The 19,173-nt window shown below is 54.2% G+C and overlaps 2 protein-coding genes across 12 annotated transcripts; one reads left to right on the forward strand and one right to left on the reverse strand.

Annotated features, from left to right (window-relative positions):
* Positions 1–633: 633 nt before the first annotated feature.
* On the forward strand, positions 634–9,642 carry ZNF692 (zinc finger protein 692). 7 transcript variants are annotated; one of them, XM_057541672.1, is made up of 12 exons: positions 634–759; positions 1,804–1,991; positions 2,274–2,305; positions 2,649–2,912; positions 3,403–3,451; positions 3,544–3,669; positions 4,012–4,233; positions 4,320–4,397; positions 4,495–4,573; positions 6,033–6,147; positions 8,922–9,021; positions 9,164–9,642. In XM_057541672.1, the coding sequence occupies exons 2-12, from the start codon at positions 1,816–1,818 to the stop codon at positions 9,459–9,461; spliced, it is 1,539 nt and encodes a 512-aa protein (XP_057397655.1). In that variant the 5' UTR covers positions 634–759; positions 1,804–1,815; the 3' UTR covers positions 9,462–9,642. The 7 variants fall into 7 exon arrangements, with proteins under 7 accessions (XP_057397655.1, XP_057397659.1, XP_057397654.1 ...); XM_057541676.1 differs by having other exon boundaries at positions 2,817–2,912; XM_057541677.1 differs by lacking the exon at positions 634–759 and adding an exon at positions 874–935.
* Positions 9,643–10,132: 490 nt separating this feature from the next.
* On the reverse strand, positions 10,133–18,978 carry ZNF672 (zinc finger protein 672). 5 transcript variants are annotated; one of them, XM_028163436.2, is made up of 4 exons: positions 18,799–18,978; positions 14,831–14,902; positions 14,004–14,107; positions 10,133–12,702 (listed from the first exon to the last, which is right to left on the reverse strand). In XM_028163436.2, the coding sequence occupies exon 4, from the start codon at positions 12,463–12,465 to the stop codon at positions 11,068–11,070; it is 1,398 nt and encodes a 465-aa protein (XP_028019237.1). In that variant the 5' UTR covers positions 12,466–12,702; positions 14,004–14,107; positions 14,831–14,902; positions 18,799–18,978; the 3' UTR covers positions 10,133–11,067. The 5 variants fall into 5 exon arrangements, with proteins under 5 accessions (XP_028019237.1, XP_007169980.1, XP_007169981.1 ...); XM_007169918.3 differs by having other exon boundaries at positions 14,831–15,141; XM_007169919.3 differs by lacking the exon at positions 14,831–14,902 and adding an exon at positions 14,986–15,141 and having other exon boundaries at positions 18,799–18,976.
* Between the last annotated feature and the right edge of the window lie 195 nt (positions 18,979–19,173).

The raw sequence follows: 19,173 nt of genomic DNA on the forward strand, positions 1-19,173 counted from the left end.
ACAGAAGCCAACCTGTAGTGGAGGTGGGGGCGTTGCATGGAGGGAAATATCTACATTGTCAGACGTTGCTCTAGGGGTAGAGACGCAGAGAACTGACCACTGCCTTTAGCAAAGTGGCTACCCCAAGTGGCCTTGACAAGCGCCATTCCAGTGGCTCGGTGGAGAGAAAAGCTCCATGCTAGTCAACTGAAAAGGGAATGAAGTGCGGAATAGTCCGCAGCAAATCTAGGCAACTTTTCGGATGACTTTTGACGGGGAACAGAGGAAATGGGCCATAGGTGGTGGTTGCCTTGTGGGTCTGGAGAGAGCTCTAATTGGTTTTAAAGGTGTCTGATTCTGCAGCACGTGTTTGCCTCTTGGTGGCAACTGGGAGGGGGAAATCGAAGGTGAAGTACAAAGTAGGAACAACTGCAGAAGCCACGTCCCTGGGCAGATTGAAGGGGCTGGGGTCGGTGCACGGGAGGAGGGCTTGGCCCTACTTATTCCATTTCCCCAAGCCTTTGGTCACCAAGCACAGGCGGTCGCCGCGGAAGCGACCCGTCCACAGCCCCCGCAGGGCTCAGCAACGAACCTGAACACTTTGTGTGGGAACCAAGGCTCCCAGCAGGCGTTGCGCTGGGCGGCTAGTGCGCAGGCGCGCGCAGCCAGCCTCCGACTCTCCCCTCCCAGGCAAGCCCGGGCCCCAGTTCCAGGCTGGAGCCACCGACGCGAAGGGGGACGGGTTCCTCTTAAAAGAGAAACGGAGGCGGCGCGCGCGAGGTGGGCCCCTGTCCTCCCGCCGCTCTCCGGGCCTGCGCGCGACGCTGGGGAGGCGCAGGCGCAGTCGGGATGAGGGCGGGTGGGGGCGCTCAGGTAAGGCCGGGGTGGGGGTGGGCCGCGGCGGGAGCTCTGGGCGGCCTGGGAGCTGCCTTAGGAATTGGCCCATCCGACGCAGTGTGAGTGTTCAGTGGCGCGGCCCGAGACGGAGTGGGGGGCGCCTTCCAGACCCCCCGTTCCCCGCCCCCCTGTCCCGGCTCCACCCACAACGACCGAACTATGAGGAGCTCTCCCAATGCACACGACATCTCCTTCCCTCATCAACCAGTAAAGACCCATGCCTTTTTTTTTTTTTTTTTTTTTTTTTTTTTTAAGGATTTTCTTATTTATTTATTTATTTATTTTTGGCTGTGTTGGGTCTTCGGTTCGTGCGAGGGCTTTCTCCAGTTGCGGCAAGCGGGGGCCACTCTTCATCGCGGTGCGGGGACCGCTCTTCATCGCGGTGCGCGGGCCTTTCTCTATCGCGGCCCCTCCCGTCACGGGGCACAGGCTCCAGACGCGCAGGCTCAGCAATTGTGGCTCACGGGCCCAGCTGCTCCGTGGCATGTGGGATCTTCCCAGACCAGGGCTCGAACCCGTGTCCCCTGCATTAGCAGGCAGATTCTCAACCACTGCGCCACCAGGGAAGCCCCCGACCCATGCCCTTTTGAAGATGAAACTGTTACCTTACCCTCTGCCCCTTCCTAGTCGAAATTTCCTTACCCATAGCTCCAGTGCTTCACGTCAGTGGGCCCAGGATCAGGCCATTCTGACTTTGATGCAGTCCCCCTACCTCCCACCCCCAAGATACCCACCCCATAGCGCTCATTTACACGCCCTGTAATGGAAGCAGAGGTGGTTTGGACCCAGTGGCAGCGAATGCTATTGCAGTGGTTTAGTTCTGCCCCAATTCACCGTTGAGGAAACTGAGGCCCCAGCGGAGGGTGGAGCCGGGGCCTCTGGCCCCGGATCAGGCCGGCCCACACGCGTGTCTCTCCGACCCCGCAGGCCCTGATACTCATGGCTGCCTCCCCTGCGGACGCGTCCCGCAGGCGGCGAGAGAAGCGGCGGCAGCTGGATGCGCGCCGCAGCAAGTGCCGCATCCGCCTGGGCGGCCACATGGAACAGTGGTGCCTCCTCAAGGAGCAGCTGGGCTTCTCCCTGCACTCGCAGCTGGCCAAGTTCCTGTTGGACCGGTTAGGGGCCGGGTCAAGGGTTCTGGCGGAGGGCACCCAGGCTGCAACACCCAGCACCCTACCTGCCCCCTTTCCCCCACATCAGGTGCTGGCCTGCTGCTCCTTCCCACTGGCAGATTTCTCACTTCAGCAGCAAAGCCAGTGTGATTTGTGGCCTCCCAGGGTCTCCCCCCACCTCTTGGTCCCAGAGAATAGGGGACCCCCTAAGTGTGTGAATGCCCAGAGCTGAGGGCAGTTGGCCACATGGGCCCCCACCTGACCTGCCTCTTGTCCCCCTGGCAGGTACACTTCTTCAGGCTGCGTGCTTTGTGCAGGTGGGTAGGGAATGGCTAGGGGTAGAGGATTAGGAGCCAGAGAGAGAAGAGGGGCAACAGGGAGTGGTGTGACCCAGAAACACCCTCCCTAACGGGATTGGATTAGAGGGAGACTTGAGTGAGCTTGGGAAGAGATGGGGGAGTTGGGGAGCCCAAGGAGGCAGCCTGTGGAGAAGGGAGCGATATCTCAGAACCCTGGGGTTTGGGCTCTGAAGAAGGGTAAACTAGATTAGGGACCAGGGTTGCCCAGGGGGTGGGGGTACAGGGCTGTCTGAGTGTGGCTCTCCAGGATGTGAGGAGAGGACCTCCCAGCTCACCCTGACTGTTGCCTTCACTGCTCTAGGTCCGGAGCCTGTGGCCCCCAAGGGTCTGCAGTATCTGGTGCTCCTGTCTCATGCTCACAGTCGAGAGTGCAGCCTGGTGCCTGGGCTGCGGGGACCTGGGGGCCGAGATGGGGGGCTTGTGTGGGAGTGCTCAGCCGGCCACACCTTCTCCTGGGGCCCCTCTTCAGGCCCCACATCTCCAGAGGAGCCCAATCCGGTCCCCCTTGCAAGTACTGGCCAGAGAAGCTGGTGCCCAGAAGCCAGGAGTGGGCCGGAGCCCGCAGGTAGGCTGGGGGAAAGAAGAGTTATGGAGAAAAAGGAGGGAAAAGTGTTCTTGTCCCTGTAGCTCAGAACCCCATTCTTTAAAAATGATCCTTTCTCCATGGAAAAACTCTATGGTGACAAGGAAATATATCCTCAAATATATTTTTAGGTGTGAAAAACAAAATACAGAATTGGATGTATGGTATATTACCGTTGGTGGAAAAATAAGAGGAGAAAGGAAAATATTTGTATGTACTTATGAATGTATAAGATATTTCTGGAAGGGCATGTAGGAAACCAGGTTACCTGTAGGAGGAACGAGGTGGCTGGGGTATAGTATTGGAAAGCGCAACCATCTCTAAAATAAAACAACCCCTCCCACTCCAGTAGCCTTTGCCCCCTCTTCCTCCTTCCTAAGAGTCTTCCTACCACTTCAGACCTTAGAACTCCACCTGTCCTCATCCCTCCAATACAGAGTTCCTTCCCCTTTGGCCCTACATATGCCAACAGGTTTGGAATCTAAGCATGATGAGAGGACTGAGGAGGCCAGGTTGCCCAGGTGAGTTTGGGGTTGGGGGGGACAGGATAGACCTGGGTGGACAATGGGAGTGAGGGAGCAGGACCTCATGCTTGCCTTCCTTGGACCTGCAGAGGGGTGGAACCCCCGCCAGAGGCCTTCCCATCCCTAGGAGAAGAAGACGGGGAAGAGGAAGATGAGGATGAAGAGGAGATGCTCAGTGATGCCAGCCCATGGACCTACAGCTCCTCCCCAGATGAGCAAGTTGGGGCTGAGGGAGGACGCTGAGCAGAGCAGGAGGAGGGAGGGGGTGACTGGCTGGGGAACCCAGAGCTTTGCAGACTTGAGGGAGGGGCTTGTTGGTGGAGAGGGCAGGGTAGGCTTTGGGGAAGGCAGAAAGAACTAGAGGCTTTGGATTGGGTGGAAAGGAAGTTAGGCTCTGGGGGAAAATGAAAGCTGAGAGTAGGTATGAACAGGGAGCCTGTGGTAGGGGTAGGGTTGTTCTGAGTTTGGGATCTTTGCAATTTAGGGGTTGGGGTTGGGCTGGGGCTGGCTGAGAATCCAGGGAGATAATGCCCTCCTCCTCTTCATTCTCCTTTCAGCAGTGAGCCAGATGCCCCCAGACCACCCCCTTCCCCGGTCACCCATACACTTAAGGATGGGGAGATACCCCCGGCCCCTGCAACTGTCCCAACTCCTCTTGCTTCGCCATCCTCATCAGCATCCTCACTGGGTTCTGGAGCTCCTCTGCCTGTAGAAGTCAGGATACAGCCAGAGCTCAGTGGGACCCCTCAAGCAGACCAGCAGACTGAGCCCCTGGCCAGGTAACCTGATGGCTGAGACAGAGGGCGGGGCATCCTGGGACATGGCCCTCCCTCGAGGCCCTCTGCTCCCTCTTTGCTGCCCGTAGCCCTGGGAGTCAGGCTCAGTCTGCTCTGGCCTCGGCATGGGATGAGGACACTGCTCAGATTGGCCCCAAGAGAATTAGGTAGGACTGTGGGAAGTGGCTCTGGGTAGGGGAGGGAGCGGAGGGAGGTGGAGGAGAGCCTGCACAAGTCCTCTTGTTTCCTATTCTCCTCCCCCAGGAAAGCTGCCAAAAGAGAGCTGCTGCCCTGTGACTTCCCTGGCTGCGGGAGGATCTTCTCAAACCGGCAGTATTTGAATGTGAGGATGTGAGGGGTACAGGTTGGGTTCTGTGTAGCCTCATGCGTGGAGGAGAAGGGCTGAAGGAGAAGCTGAGGCAAAGAAGCCTAGGGTGTGGGGGGAATTCAGAGCCAGGGAGAGAGGAGTTGGGATGGACGTGCAGAGCTTGCCTACAGTTAATAATCACTAATCCAGATGACTAGTAGTTAAGGCAGAAAACCAAGCCTCAGGTGCACAGCTGCTGCTCACTACTGCTTGTTACACAGGCCCTCTGATGACCGCATGGAGATGGTGGTGGCATTCCTCAGGCTTTTGGGGTGCTAGTGACTATTCTAAGCACTTGATATGTGTCAAGTCTTTTGATCTTCTCAGCATTCCTATGAAGTGGGTGCTGGTACTACTCCTGCTTTGCAGATGAGGAAACCAAGGAAAACAGAAAGGTTAAGCATTGCCCAAGGCTTCTCAGCTAGTGTGTCATGGTGCTGGGTTCCTCACTCCATCGGGCTGCCTCGCCCTGCTGGCTCATATGGGTGGTCCTCACTCCAGGAGGATTAGGAGACAGACCTGTCCCCAGCCTCACTGCAGGGGAGGTTTGAGGCACAGAGAGAGAAGAGTCCCAGCCCCACACTCAGCCAGAGCTCTCACAGGGTTCTGAGGCTGCGGGGAGGACCCAGACCTGAGGGATGGTGAAGTCTGGGTGGATGGGATTTGGGAGAGGGGGAAGGTCCCCAAGTGGTGGTGAAGCTCTGGGCTTCTGAGAAGAACATTCAGCAGGGCTGGTCAAACATACTTGAGTCTATTAATGGAGGAGACTGAAGTAGCCCCCAGCAGCAGTTTAATTATGGGAAAATGGGATCATGGAGAAAGGGAAAGCACATGCAACTTAGTGAGCCAGGATGTGAAATTAGACCAGATAAAAAGAGAAGTATTTCCCAGAAATACTTGGGGAGTTAAGGTTGAAGAACACACTATCCTTAAAAGTGTTCCAGGTTGAGAGTGTGTGTGTGTGTGTGTGTGTGTGTGTTTCCAAAGCAGATTTAGGAGGAAATGATATAATCCCATGGTGAGCTATTAATAAAAAGTAGGCCATCTGAGTGATATTGTTGTACATTGATATTGATATCAAGGAGAATAATCATACCCACCAAAAAAATATGTTCCCATCCCTGGCAGATGGCAAATCCATAGTTAGGGAACCAAGAGTGTCACCAGAAGTGCACTTTTTTGAGGGACCTGGGCATTGCAAGGTGAAGTTGTGACAAGGAGGTGAGATAATGGAAGTTAAGGGCAGGATAGGGTGAGGGCAGAGTTTGGGGTCAGGAAGGGATGGGATTGGGGTGCTCATGTATAGGTGAGGACTGGCCAGGATGATGTGAGCTGGCGGTGACAAGGAGAACTGTTGTGGGAGAGGGCAGAAGAGCCTGCCTGCTGGGTCAGCTCTGATGGTCGCCCTGAGGAGACCATGTGCTTCCTCCCCTAGCACCACAAGAAGTACCAGCACATCCACCAAAAGTCCTTCTCCTGCCCAGAGCCGGCCTGTGGGAAGTCCTTCAACTTTAAGAAACACCTGAAGGAGCATGTGAAGCTGCACAGTGGTGAGTGGTGGAAATGCCTCCTCACCTCCCCACTGTGGGTCCTGTCACCTCCCCCTGTGAGTCCCTTCCCCTCCCTTTGTGTGTCACCTTACCTTCCCCCGTGGGTCCCTTCTCCTCCCCCTGTGGGTCCCTTCACCTCCCCCGTGGAGCCCATCACCTCCCCCTGTGGATCCCTTCCCCTCCCTTTTGAGTCCCTTCACCTCCCCCATGAGGCCCATCACCTCCTATCTGCAGGTCTTGTCACACTGCTCTGGGATAACTCTCACTCACACACTCATCCTGCACTCTCTGTGTGTTTAGATCCTGCCTGCTTGAAACTGTTCTAGGTGCTGGGATACAGCAGTGAATAAAGCAGGCAGTACTCACCTAAGATGTCCACTCTAGTGAAGGGCTACAAAGAGCTGTGAAAGGTGCTTTGAGCAAAGACCTAAGTGAAGGGAGGAATGGAGGCTTCGCCACATCCACAGGCAGCACGTGAGAGGACCCTAAACTGGCATCTGAGGGCATGTTCCAGGAATGCAGAGGAGGCCAGGAGATTAGAAAGGAAGGAAGAGAGGTCAGATAGGTGGTAGGGGCCTGCAAGACCACCATCGGGTTGGCTTGGCTCCTGGCCAAATGTGATGGGCACCAGTGCGGTGGAGGGAGGGACAGAACTGATTTTAAAAGGAGCATTGCGGCTGCCATGTGGAGAATAGGGGATGGCAGGAATGTGCAGTGCACAGCGATAGTGACCTGGACAGTCGAGTCGGTGAGAAGTGGCTGGAGACAAGAGAGCGAAGATGGAGCCAGGGCTACTGTGGGAAGAACAGATTGTCCATGGGTAGGACTGTGGAGTCAGGGGTGACTTGGAGGGTTCCAGCCTGAGCAACTGGGCAGAAGGTGATGTGATTTCCTGAAAATGAGGGAGAAGCAGGCCTCAGGAAAGGGACATGACATTTTATTTGGGACATGCTACTTAGGTATCCCAGAAAATGTGCATCTCGTGTTCAGGGGAGATGTTGGGCAAGAAAAAAGTGTTCATCGTGAGCACGTGGGTGGTGTTTAGAGCCACGGGTGGAGTGTTCCTACAGGGAGAGAGTGAACATAGGTAGAGAAGAGGTCTGAGCAGGGCAGGTAGGAAGGGCAGCTACAGAGGGGCCGGTGGGGCAGGTGAAGAGAGTGGTATCTGAGGAGCCAAGGGGAGAAAGTGCTCCAGGGAGGAGGGAGGGTGAGATGTACCAGTGCTGCAGAGCTGAGTGAGACGAGGATGCGCACAGGCCCCCAGACAGGGTGGTGGGAAGCCATCCTTGACCAGACGACAAAATGGCCTGTGACAAGGGAGATGACAGCCAGAATGGAGGGGGTTCAGAGCAGAGACGAGCTAAGGAAGTGTAGACAGCAAGTATGGACAACTCTTTGGAGTTCTACTGTGAAGACAAGCAGAGAAATAGGTGTAAGTTGGAGGGCTGTGAGCCTGAGCACAGAGATGGGAATGATCCCGCAGAGAGGAAAGGCTTGCTGATGCCAGGGTGGGCTGAGCAACCTTAAGGCGGTGAGGAGGGGCGTATCTGAGCACAGTTGGAGGACAGCCACAGGGAAGCAGGGACTATTCACATATATGGGCACAGAAGCAAGTTGGCTGGTGGATTAGGTGGGGGGAGGATGTGGGCATTCTCTCCTGGCTCCTGTCTTCTTGGTGACTTATAAAACGAGGTCACTGCTGAGTGAGGTTGGTAGAAAGAGGAGGTCGTGTGGAAAATGCCCTTCTGAACTCTAGAAAGTGGGAGAGTGAACTGACCAAGGAGTTGCAGAGGCATTGTGTGTGTGCGGCGGGGGTGAGGCTTGACACTTGTAGTTGTGTATGAAAGTAGAGCTCAAAGTGGGGTGAGGGTGGGAGGTTGTAGGCTGTGTTTCTGCCCCCCTTGGCACACGTATGCCGGCCTGGAGCAGGCCAAGGGTTTTATTTATCCTGAGTTGGGTTTTAACCAAGCAGGCACAGCTGAGGGAGAGAGGGACAGGTGAGTTGGTAGTGTGAGTGAAGGAAGGCTACAAAGATGCCCTGGAAATGAACTGGGCAAAGAGAGGGGAGGGGGACAGTGGGAAGGCAGTGGGCTGCTGGACTGGCAGCCTGGAACCGTGGGATAACTAACAGGACAAGGTAGGGGGCCCTGGCTGGAACTGGGATGTCTGAAATTGTGATTTCAAGGTGGTGCAGTGATGGGGCATGACCTGGGAATGGTGGCTGAGAAGGGTTGTGGGGGGCGGCCGGGTCAGTGAAGGCCAGGGAACAGGGGAGGGGAGTGCTGGACACGTAGAAAACGAACTGCCAGCAGTGGAGGTGGCTGAGGAGAGGGCCTGGAGCCAGAGCTGTGTGGAGTGCAGGAGTGTGATGGGGATGAAGGCTGTAGGGGTGTGTGTGTGTGGTCTGATGGCAGGGTATACAGAGCAGCGGTGGGACAGAGGTCTACAGGATGCCATGAAAAGCAAGGCTACCTCCTCTGCTGCAGGAGGTGTAGGAGAAAAACCGCAGCAGGCCTGTGAGAACTGCTGGAGATGGCCGATGGGCAGGTGCTGTTAGAGCTGGCAGGGGGGCAGGTTCAGGGAGAAAGGAGAGGGGATTGGCTTTTGACACCCACAGGGCGTCTGATAGGTCACACGGCACTGTTGCGGGGGGTGGGAGGAGTGAGATATGCAGGCTGAATCGGGACAGTACTCCTTTGGGGGACAGTGGGGGTGGACCAAGGAAGGGCCTCAGCTTGGGGATGGATGCTGGGCTGTCCCCCATGTGCCCACAGATACCCGAGACTACATTTGTGAGTTCTGCGCCCGGTCTTTCCGCACCAGCAGCAACTTGGTCATCCACCGGCGCATCCACACTGGAGAGAAACCCCTGCAGTGAGTGTGGGGAAGAGAACCCGGGGTGGGGGGAAATGGGGAGGTGCTGGCAGGACATCTGGGCAGTTGGGACCAGGAGGAACCCCTGGGGAAGTCAAGATGGGCCGAGGCCCCTTTCTTCCCTCTGCTGTCCCTGGCTCAGGTGTGAGATCTGCGGGTTCACCTGCCGCCAGAAGGCGTCCCTGAACTGGCATCGGCGCAAGCATGCAGAGACGGTGGCTGCCTTGCGATTCCCCTGTGAGTTCTGCGGCAAGCGCTTCGAGAAGCCAGACAGTGTCACAGCTCACCGCAGCAAAAGCCACCCCGCCTTGCTCCTGGCCCCGCAAGAATTAGCTGGTCCACTGGAGTCCTGTTCCAGCATCTCTGCCCCTGCATCCCTGGGGACCGACGAGGGATCCAGGCCCCCTCTGGCTCCTCAGGCTCCCACACTGCTCCCTTAGCAGTGAGCATTCCCCAGAATTTGGGGAGCCAGGGACTGGAAAGGAGCAAGAAGGGCCAGACGACTGGTCCCTGGGGACTAGGGTGATGGGGAGCGCAGGGCAGGGGCAAGACTGTGCTCTAGGGGAGCCAGGCTACTTTAGTCATCCTAAAGGACAGAATAAACCCAGTATTTTACATGGACGTGTGTGAGCAGAGCGAGTGTTTTGGCACCTGAGGTACAGGAATCTTGATTCCTTTTGAAGCAGGCTCTCCTGGAATGTGCCTGAGTGCACCCTAAGTGCAGGCCCTATTCTTCTCTATGCAAGCCCCCATCTGCACCCACCCTGAAGACCCAGCTTTCTTTCCCAATTCGCTTTGGCACTCCCTCCACTCTTGCATTCAAGCAAGGCGCTAGGTAATTCCAGAGGGTTGGGCTGGAGTAGGATTAGAGGTATGTGTTCCTGGGCCACATTTGTACTCTCCACTAACCAAGAGAACCAAATGTATAGGGGCCCCTGAAGAGTCTTGCTTTCCAGTGCAAAAATGAGGGGGCTATACATGCAAGATTGCTGAGCTAACTTGGGAAGGGACCAGAGACCTTGGAATTTTGAAAGGGCCTGTCTCTTGGATGACTCCTGAAGTCTGCAAATACAGCAGCCTCAGGTTTGACAAAGGGAGCTCTTGGCATCTGGAACTCAAATAATTCTTTATTTCAACACCTGCAAGCAAAACAATCGCTGGCCAATTACAGGGAATTTTCAGCCCTGCACTGTGGCCTCTGTGGAGCTCAGTTTCCTCATGGCTCCAAGCTTAATTTGTGTATAGCGTTCTTACTGCACTTGTCAGTGCCCAGCTTTGTGGACCCATGTGGTCTTGACTCAGGTCCCAGGGCTGATGTCCCCCACCTGGAGAACACTGCCCTGAGAGGCACCTTAATCTGTACACCAACAGGTCTGTCCCATGGGACAGGTGGGCAGCCATGCTGAGAGCTCCTGCCCACCTTTACATGGTGTGAAGCACTTCTCTGGGTGCTTCTGGTGTGGAGATATCTTTCAGTGAAGTGAGCTTTGCCACTATCTCTCTGCAAATTTCCCATCTCTCAGAAGCTGAGGGAGAAAGCAGCAGAGAGACTAACAGTCAAGTGAAAGGAAGAGGCAAGAAAACCACAGGGCCTGTGGGATGTGACTCTGGCCACATCTGTGGTCATTACCTGAAGAGGCAGGACACCAAAAGTATCTGGAAAGAAGAGGTAGAGGAGACTCAGGCTGGAAAAAGGAGATGGGACAAGAGAAGACAGAATGCTGATGGGAAAAAAGGAAACACCTGAGAGCACAGCAGCAGGGATGGGACACACCAATACCTGGGCGCTCTTCCACGCGTGGGGTCTGAGAGGTTCTCCCTGCACCTACACCTCAGAGGGGGAGAAGGACGGACTGAGAACAGGCAAAGAGCTGACAGGGGAAGTAGGTGTAGGGGTGCAGCGAGAGGCCAGGTGAAGTGCTACCAACAGAGATGGAGAAAGGTAATATGCCACGCTGTCCTTCCACAGAACTACATCTGTAAGTTGTCCCACCCGTCCCTATGGCACTATAAAAGTGCTTATCTAGCCCACTCCGGAGGAGACGCTCAGCAAGGCTTTCTCAACTGAGACACAAAAAACCCTGGCTTTTCCTGTCCTGCTTGCCCAGCAAAGATGAGGGCAGTGCCTGCCTTGGCCTGAGTGGCAGCGGCAGCTGTAGCTGCGGCGGCGCGAGCACGTGTGTGGGCCCGCTGGTGCTGCGACAGGGAGCGGCTGTGGCTGAAACACTTGCCACACTCCGCACATTCCGCCGGCCGCTCGCCCAGGTGCGTCTTGCGGTGCAGTGCCAGCTTGGAGCCCACACTGAAGGCTTTGCCACACTCAGGGCACTTGTGGGGCTTGTGGCCAGCATGGTTGCGCCGGTGCACGTTGAGGTTGGACACGCACGTGAAGTGCTTGCCGCACAACTCACAGCGGTAGGGCTTCTCGCCTGTGTGTGTGCGCCTGTGCTTTGTGAGGTCCGAGCGGTCGCTGAAGCAGCGGCCACACTCGGTACACGGGAAGGGCCTCTCGCCTGTGTGGATGCGCTGGTGCACCACAAGGTCGGAGCGCTGCCCGAAGCCCTTGCCACACGTGGCGCATGCGTGTGGCCGCTCTCCCTGGTGGCTGCGCCGATGGCGCAGCAGCGTGGAGCTCTCGCTGAAGCGGCGCCCGCAGTCGCTGCAGGCGTAGGGCTTCTCGCCCGTGTGCGTGCGCTGATGGCGCACCAGGGTGGCGCTCTCCAAGAAGCCCTTGCCACACTCCGGGCATTTGAAAGGTTTCTCACCCGAGTGCGTCTGCAGGTGTCGCGTTAGTGTGGAGCTCTTGCCAAAGCTCTTGCCACACACGCCACATTGGTGTGCGTCCGAAGTGACTGGCTGCCGAAGTGTGGAGTCACCAGGGCTCCTGGCCGCGTGGACACGCAAATGGCTCCGAAGTCCCGCACCGCTGCGGAAGGCCCGCGGGCACTGAGTGCAGCGATGGAGCGTGTCAGCGGGCACGGCCGGTGTCCCCCACGGGTGTGCCCGTGCCTGGTGGAAGCGCAGTGCGCTCTGGCGGAAGGCACGAGGGCACAGCGGACAGCGGCGGGGCCGCTCGGGAGGGTGCCAGTTGCGCCTGTGCAGCAGCAGAGCCGGGAGATGTGGGAAGCAGCGGCCGCAAGCTCGGCAGCGGCAGGAGCGGCTGCGCCGCCTGTGCGCGCTCTGGTGTAGGTCAAGGCGGCCGCTGTGATGGAAGCTCTGGCCACACTCATTGCAGATGTAGAGCGTCTGGCCCGCATGAGCGCGTCGGTGCGCACGGAGGTCTGCGGCCTGTGCGCAGCGCTCGCCGCACTCTAGACAGCGGAAGCGGCTGTCGCCACCATGGGCGCGCTCATGCCGCAGCAGCACCGAACTGTAGCGGAAGCTCTTTCCACACTCACTGCACCCATAAGGCCTGCCGGCTGCTGCCTCTGAGGCAGCGAGCATGATGAGGGCCAGCCGGGCGCCCTCAGGGTGCAGCGTGCCACTCACACTCTGGAGTCCACCTCCTCCAGCTGAGTGTTATTTTCAGTTTTCTTAAGGCCTAGAAAGGGAACGGTAGCAGAGGGAAGAGAGGGAGGCCTGGAAAACTGGTCCGCGGATTCCAGGGTTCCTTCTCTCACAGCAGGTGCTGTGGCTGTTTCAGAGGTGGGCTGCAGCTAGGTTTACCATGTACCGTGAGCCCTGCAGGGAGAAGGTCACTGTGAGCCCCAGCAACATCTATGACAGCTACACCTTGGGGAATGCAGGGGCAAGCACAGGCTCCCTGTTTTCTGTACCTTCCTCAGCTAGACCATCTCTGGAGTTCCATTCTCCAAGAGGAGGCAAAGCCATGGGAGTCCTAGAAATATGGGGGGGAGGGGTCCTTGTGCCACCAGGAAGGGCAGGAGGGACTCAAGAGGGGAGCTTTCCTCCAGTACACTGCTCGCAAGGGAAGGAAGAGTGTCCAGCTTGTTTTATGACCTTAGACCAGGGATCTTGGCCTGGAGATGCACTAGGAAACGACCAAGGAGGGATTGGTAATGAGAAGTCCCCTGGGCCTAAACCACATCAACACCTTCCTCTGAAGACCCAGGGTTTCCTGAGTAACCAGTGTGAACCCAGCCAGGCCTGGGCTGGAAGCGGTGAAGCATAAACCTATCCAGCAGCAGCCTGGGCAAAAGGCTCAGGAAGGGCTGGGACCTGGGCAAGGGGAGGTATCTGAGAAAACCCAAAGTATTGCTCCTTGGCTTTGGACAGCACCTGATACACAATCACATCACATCAGTACACAGTCTCAAAGTTCCCTGGCCTAGCCTTGAGAAAGCAACTCAGGACCCAGGAAAGGGGTAAAAGGAAGCATGAATAATTCACAAAGAATATCATCAAAAGTTGATGGCATTATCGAAGAAGTGATTTTCACATTTCTAGGGAAGGCTGAAGAGAAGGAAGGGACATCCTTTCTAATTCTCAGGGCATTCAAGTTGTTTGCAAACATTCTGCAGACTTTCCTCATTGCCCCAGCTCCAGGGATGTGAGAATGTGGAGTAGCAAAGAAGCCCCTTTATGGGGGTGGAATCTGCGCTGCTATTTTCTTTATCTCAAATGGTATCCCTGAATCCTTCTGACAAGTTGGTCAGGGTGGCTCTCTGTGAGCAGGGTCAGCATTTGTGCACAGAACCTCCTGTGCCCTCTATTTAGAGCACATATTGGGCTGCTCTCCTCACCTGACTGGCCTCACCACTGACTGTTCCCCTCAAGATCCATGGATCTGTCCCCAGTTCAGTTTAGTGGGACACAGGAGACAGGTATAGTCACTATAAGTTATAGGCCATGTCACCCAACAGATCAGTGAGAGAAAGCAAACAAAATAGTCATCAGTCATTTTCTTATTAGCAGATGGAAACTCAAATACCCAGAACTGTGGTTAAAACACCCCATAGATGGGGTCCTCATCTTTTGGATGCAAATGGAGTCAACTGAAAAAAGCCTTTAAAACCACAGACCTGCAGGGGTGGGCTCTGAAGCTTCTGTTCCCCTCCTTCTTGGGAAGGAGTGGTGGATATAGCATGTTCTCTCCCTGTGCCTCTGGAGCAGGATGTGCTGTGCCCTGCAGGAAGGATAAAATAAGAGGGACAATGTGAACTGAAACTGAGCAAAGGGGACAGACGCAGGTAGAAGAGAAAGAAGGAAACATTTCTTGGAAGAGGGTATTTTTAAAATGGATATTTTCAAATATAAAAAACTAACAAGAATAGTACCACAAATCACTCACTCACCTTCAGCATCTATTTACATTTTGTTATTTCGTTTCATCTATGACACTCCCCCCACCCTACCCCAGCCCATACACTTTTTTTGGGGGGGGCGGGGGTCTGGAGTATTTTAAATCCTAGACATCTTATTCAAAGAGGATGAGTTTTAAACAAAATTTGCAAGCAGGGAGGGAGGGAGGGTGGGAGGCAGGGAGATGCAAGAGGGAAGAGATATGGGAACATATGTATATGTATAACTGATTCACTTTGTTATAAAGCAGAAACTAACACACCATTGTAAAGCAATTATACTCGAATAAAGATTTTAAAAAAAATAAAAATCTGCAAGCAGGGGCAAGAGCCCCTCTGCAGACCTGAGAGCAGACTTTAGAGGGAGTTTCTTGGTTCTTCCAGAGACAGTTTTCAGCCCAGACACTTGCTTGGGCTGCTAATTCTAGCTGGTCAAATTCAAAAGAATGTTTGCCCTTTTGTGAATAAAACCTTCTCTCAAGGGTCAGTGGTTGATCCCAAATGCCAAAGAGAGCAATGCTTATGTCCTAGTGAGTATTCCCCCTCACCTGAGTGTCTCTGGAGATCCTGGCACCTCTCAGGCCAAGTTTCTGGGATTACACCCTCTGCCAGGCTACTGCCTTCAAGGGCACATGTCCAAGGAAGGTAAGACAAATGCACAAATGAAAACACACACACATAAATGACATATAAACGAAGATACCATTTTGCCCCATCACAGACATGGAATAAGAGACCCTGGTCAAGGGTGCAGGTTTTGTGCTTGAGTGCCAGGGTGTATCCTTCAAGTCTCTCTTCTGTACCTCACCCCATGCTGGAGCTTGCCCTGGAAGGAAAGGGTCTATGCTTGGGAGGAAATCTGAAAGAAAAAAAAAATATTACTGTGCCAAAAGAAGAACGATTTCTAGACTGTCCTAACCATCATTTTCCTGATTGAGTTCTGAAGTTGCTATAACACCAAATTTCTTTGATTTTTGGAAAAAAATAAGTACAAGGGAGGCTTCGAAAGAGGGAAGGGGGTAATTACGTGTGAATTGATGAAAAGTCCTAATTGTTCAATACTTTAAAGTATTTTAGTACCTTTCAAGTATTTAATACTTACAAACTTATTATACGTAACTAATAAAAGACAATTACTAAGAAGATAAGCTAATGGCAAAAATTAATATTCACAATAAAGATAAATTTCTGTTTCGTATACCACGAAACTTGTTTCTTAATAGATATTGCAGGCATTTCATGCCATATCTAACTGTTCACAGGAGTGTTGGACTTAATCAGGATTTAGTACATTTACTAACAATCTACTGTGAGAGAAGTGTAGCTCTTTTTCTTCTGAGTTGTGTTGTTCAGTCAGTATAAAGATTTTCTTCCCTGGTTATCTTTTCTGCCAGGCCACCATTTCTGGGGCATGATGAAGAGGCAAGTGATCATCTCACAATTCCTCCATCTTGAAGGCAGAGTTGGATAAAACTGGTCTGGGCTGCAGGAGTGGGTCTGAGGGCTGTCTCAGCTGTGCTGTCTGCTACAGTAGCCACAAGCCACATGTGGCAACTGAAACTTGAAATGTGGCTGGTCCAAAGTGAGATGTGCTATAGGTCAAATACACTCCTAACTTCAAAGACTTAGTATGAAAAAAGAATACAAAGTATCTCATTAATAATGTTTAATGCTGACTATATGTTGAAATAATATTTTTTATATATTGGGTTAAATGAAATATATTTTTAAAATTTATTTCACCTGTTTTTAAGAAAAGTGATGATTACAAATGTGGCTCACATTTTTGTTCTATTAGATAGTGTTTGCCAAATGGCCTTTCCAAATCCTGGAACAATGTACAAAGGGAGGCTGACCCACCTCACAGTCCCTGAAGGGGATTGCATGGGAAGAGGCCACCAACTGCCCTCAGTAACCAGAAGACAGCCACTCTTCTCATCTCCCAAGATGTGGGGCTCTGGCCACACCCTCCAGAGGGCCCATGTGCTCTTCAGGAAAGTGAATATCTGTACTGCCATCTAGGAGACCTGTTTGGGACTTGGGGTTATAACTCATGCAAAGCCTATCACTGCTACTCTCCAGTTATTACTAGCATCAATATGGAATGGCTCGCATATGTTTCTGTGTATGTACCCCTTTCATCCTCCCAGTAGTCCTTTGAGGTGGGTACTACTGGTTACCCCCATGTGACTTGAGGTTCCCCTGTGGTGCAAGTTCATCCAGAGCCACAAGGATGGCAGGTGGGTCCAGGGACAGGAAGGGGATGGCAGGCTGGGAGGCCTGTCTCTGGCTCTCCCCGATAGTCCCCAACCCTTCCTGGCCCTGGCCAGCTGGCAGCAGTGCGGCAGGAAGCCCCAGGCAGCCCCAGGGACCACCATGGGACCGGGGCTCACTCTGTGTACTCTGCGGTGGATTCCTTTGCGGTCCTGGTAGAGGAAAGGAAACAGTCAGCCTAAGAAGTGGTTTGGGGAGCAGTAGCTGCATTCGGGAGAGAAGATTCTTCTGCTGGCCTCTCTCTATATACTTAACCCCCACCCTGGTCCCAGTCCTAAAGTCTGTTGCCTAGCCCTAATGACAATGTAGTCTCCAGGACTCTGAGACACCCCTAGAGGCTGCTGAAATTTACATCCATCTAGAAGCAAATAACCCACTTCTCACTGTTGGGAGGAGGAGTGGGGAGGAACTGGATGGATGGAATAGTTTCCCTGACCCTCTGGAGACTGCTTTGGGGCCTTTCCACTTGTAGTTCTTTCTACCTGAAAGCCCTTTCTCCTCCTTCATTCAGGGCTCTGCTCCATTAATCCCTCCTCAGAGAAGCCCTACTGAGCACCTTCACTCCTCCCAAACAGTGATTCCCAATCTACTCTGGAAAGGTTTCGGTCTCTTTTCTAGGTGAGCATGGGGTATGAAATCCAGAGCACCAGAATGGCCACTCCTCACTTCCCTTTTTCCCATAACAGAAACAAGGTCCAGTACTTTAAAAGACATTGCCCCTTCCAGCTTCAGATCCAGTCTGACATGTTTAAGGAGTTGGTGGAAACAGGAATGACAGCTCCCTCCCTATTCCAAGTACCCAAGCCCGATCATGATCCAAACAGATTCTTTTGTAAGGTTTTTTCACAAAGATTTTCCTGTGAAATCTGGGAAGTGTGGAGAATGTATGTATGTTGACAGGGAGAGAACATAGTAGGATAGTTTATTCTCTATGTTCCTTTGACACATGGGCAAGACTACAGCCCAGAAGAGCCAGAGGAGCCCAGAACTGGGATGAGGAAGGGACTATACGGTACTTTGCACTCTTCCTAGGCCTAGCAAGAAGTTGGGCACACATAAGGCATCTAATGCTTTTTTAAAATGATGTATTAATCTGGAATACAATTCTTTCAAACGTTAGGTCCCTGGAGGAGAGGGCCTCTCTCTAGTCATCTTATCCTCCACAGCCCTATCCACTGCATATACTGCAAATACTCTGACTTGGTTTACTAAGTCCTTAACTGCAACCTGTGTAGGAGACCGGAGAGGCAAGTGTCCAAATTCTGGGTCTTCCATTACCAGCTGTGTGACCTTGGACAGGGGACGTGGGGTGTCTAACACTCCTGCCTGAGAAAACTCAGTAAAGGAAGCTGTAATAATGTTTCCTATGAAAAGAGGGAAAGTGTTAAGTCTGAGAACTGCAGTTCCCGAGTTTTTAGGATTTACTCTCCCCTGGTAAGTTTTATGGAACACTGAAAAAGAGGTCTGACTCTTACCGCCTAAGCATCCTAAACGTTCTGCAAGACCTTTTTTAAGTCTTTTCCCCCCGACCCACCCCCGACAAAGAACCCTACTTAACAGGATTAGAGTAGTGTGGGGCTTTCGTAGACCCTCCCCACACACCGGCAGCTTCGAGAGTAAGTAGTGACATTGGTTACTCATTTTAAGACTTGGTGCCTAGTACTTAACGGGAGCTGAGCACAACTATTCGAGGAATGAGGAACGCCCCACCTGAGCAGGTCGCCTTCCCTGGCCCTCCCGCAGCGCAGCCAATCCCGGGTGCAGTCAGTTTTCTTCACGAGTTACTGGTCAGATTCTCCTTGCACGAAACTTCCCACCCCGGGCCCACCCCAGCTCTTCACACTTGGCGCCAGCCCACGCGAAGGGCAAGATAGGGCACCAAAAACGTAGTGGAGAGTAGGGGGCGTTTAACATCGACCGAGCCCAGAGGCTGCCGCTGCCCTTTTAAACTGACTCAGCCTGGCGATGTCCACGTCGTGGGGCCGCCAGCCACGAAGGTCACCAGGGTAGGACTGGCGAGGACAGACGGAGGGCAAGGCCTGGGAGGAGCAGGCCGCGAGGCAGCAGCGGGCGTGCGCCGGCCAATCGCTTGCTCTGCGGCGCCGCCGCGTCACTCGTTGCCGGGGCGTCGTTCCCGACGGCTGCAAACGCTAGCCGCTCGGAGCGGAGGGAAGAAGCTGGGCCCAAGTTGGGGACCACTGCCCAGAGCTAACCCTCCCTCTCAGCCCTTCGGTCCCCTCACCGGTCGCCGACTGGATCCTCGGACACCGCGCGGCTCCCACTCAGCTGGCTCGCCGACCCCAGCCTCCCGCACTGCGGGACTGGGGCGGGGAAGGGAGGGAAGGAGCTGGCGGAGCGCGGGGCCGCAGAGTGGGGGGAGCTGGGAGGCGCCTCGGGATTGGGGGTCACGCTCCAGCCCCGCTCTCCCGGGTTGGCCAGTGGTCTGCCTCATGAGGGCCGCGTCACCGGTTGCTGGGAGGACTAGGAGACGTAAGAAGGCTCCACTAAAGGTTCAGGCTCGCCTGCCCAAGCCAGAATCCCAGTAAGGGGGCGGAGCTAAAAGGCGGAGCCTAGGGAGACTCCGGTCCCTCCTCCCTCCCTTGTCAAGGCCCCGCCT

The sequence above is a fragment of the Balaenoptera acutorostrata genome, chromosome 2, assembly GCF_949987535.1.
Source record: "Balaenoptera acutorostrata chromosome 2, mBalAcu1.1, whole genome shotgun sequence".
NCBI classification, from domain to species: Eukaryota; Metazoa; Chordata; class Mammalia; order Artiodactyla; family Balaenopteridae; genus Balaenoptera; species Balaenoptera acutorostrata.

Excerpts from the sequence above, each read along its gene's own strand:
- ZNF672 (XM_028163436.2), bottom strand. The coding sequence starts at position 12,465 with ATGCTCGCTGCCTCAGAGGCAGCAGCCGGCAGGCCTTATGGGTGCAGT.
- ZNF692 (XM_057541671.1), top strand. The coding sequence starts at position 1,816 with ATGGCTGCCTCCCCTGCGGACGCGTCCCGCAGGCGGCGAGAGAAGCGG. Across the intron at positions 2,913-3,367 it reads GAGTGGGCCGGAGCCCGCAG|AGTTCCTTCCCCTTTGGCCC; the intron begins GTAGGCTGGGGG and ends CCTCCAATACAG. Across the intron at positions 4,234-4,319 it reads CAGACTGAGCCCCTGGCCAG|CCCTGGGAGTCAGGCTCAGT; the intron begins GTAACCTGATGG and ends TGCTGCCCGTAG.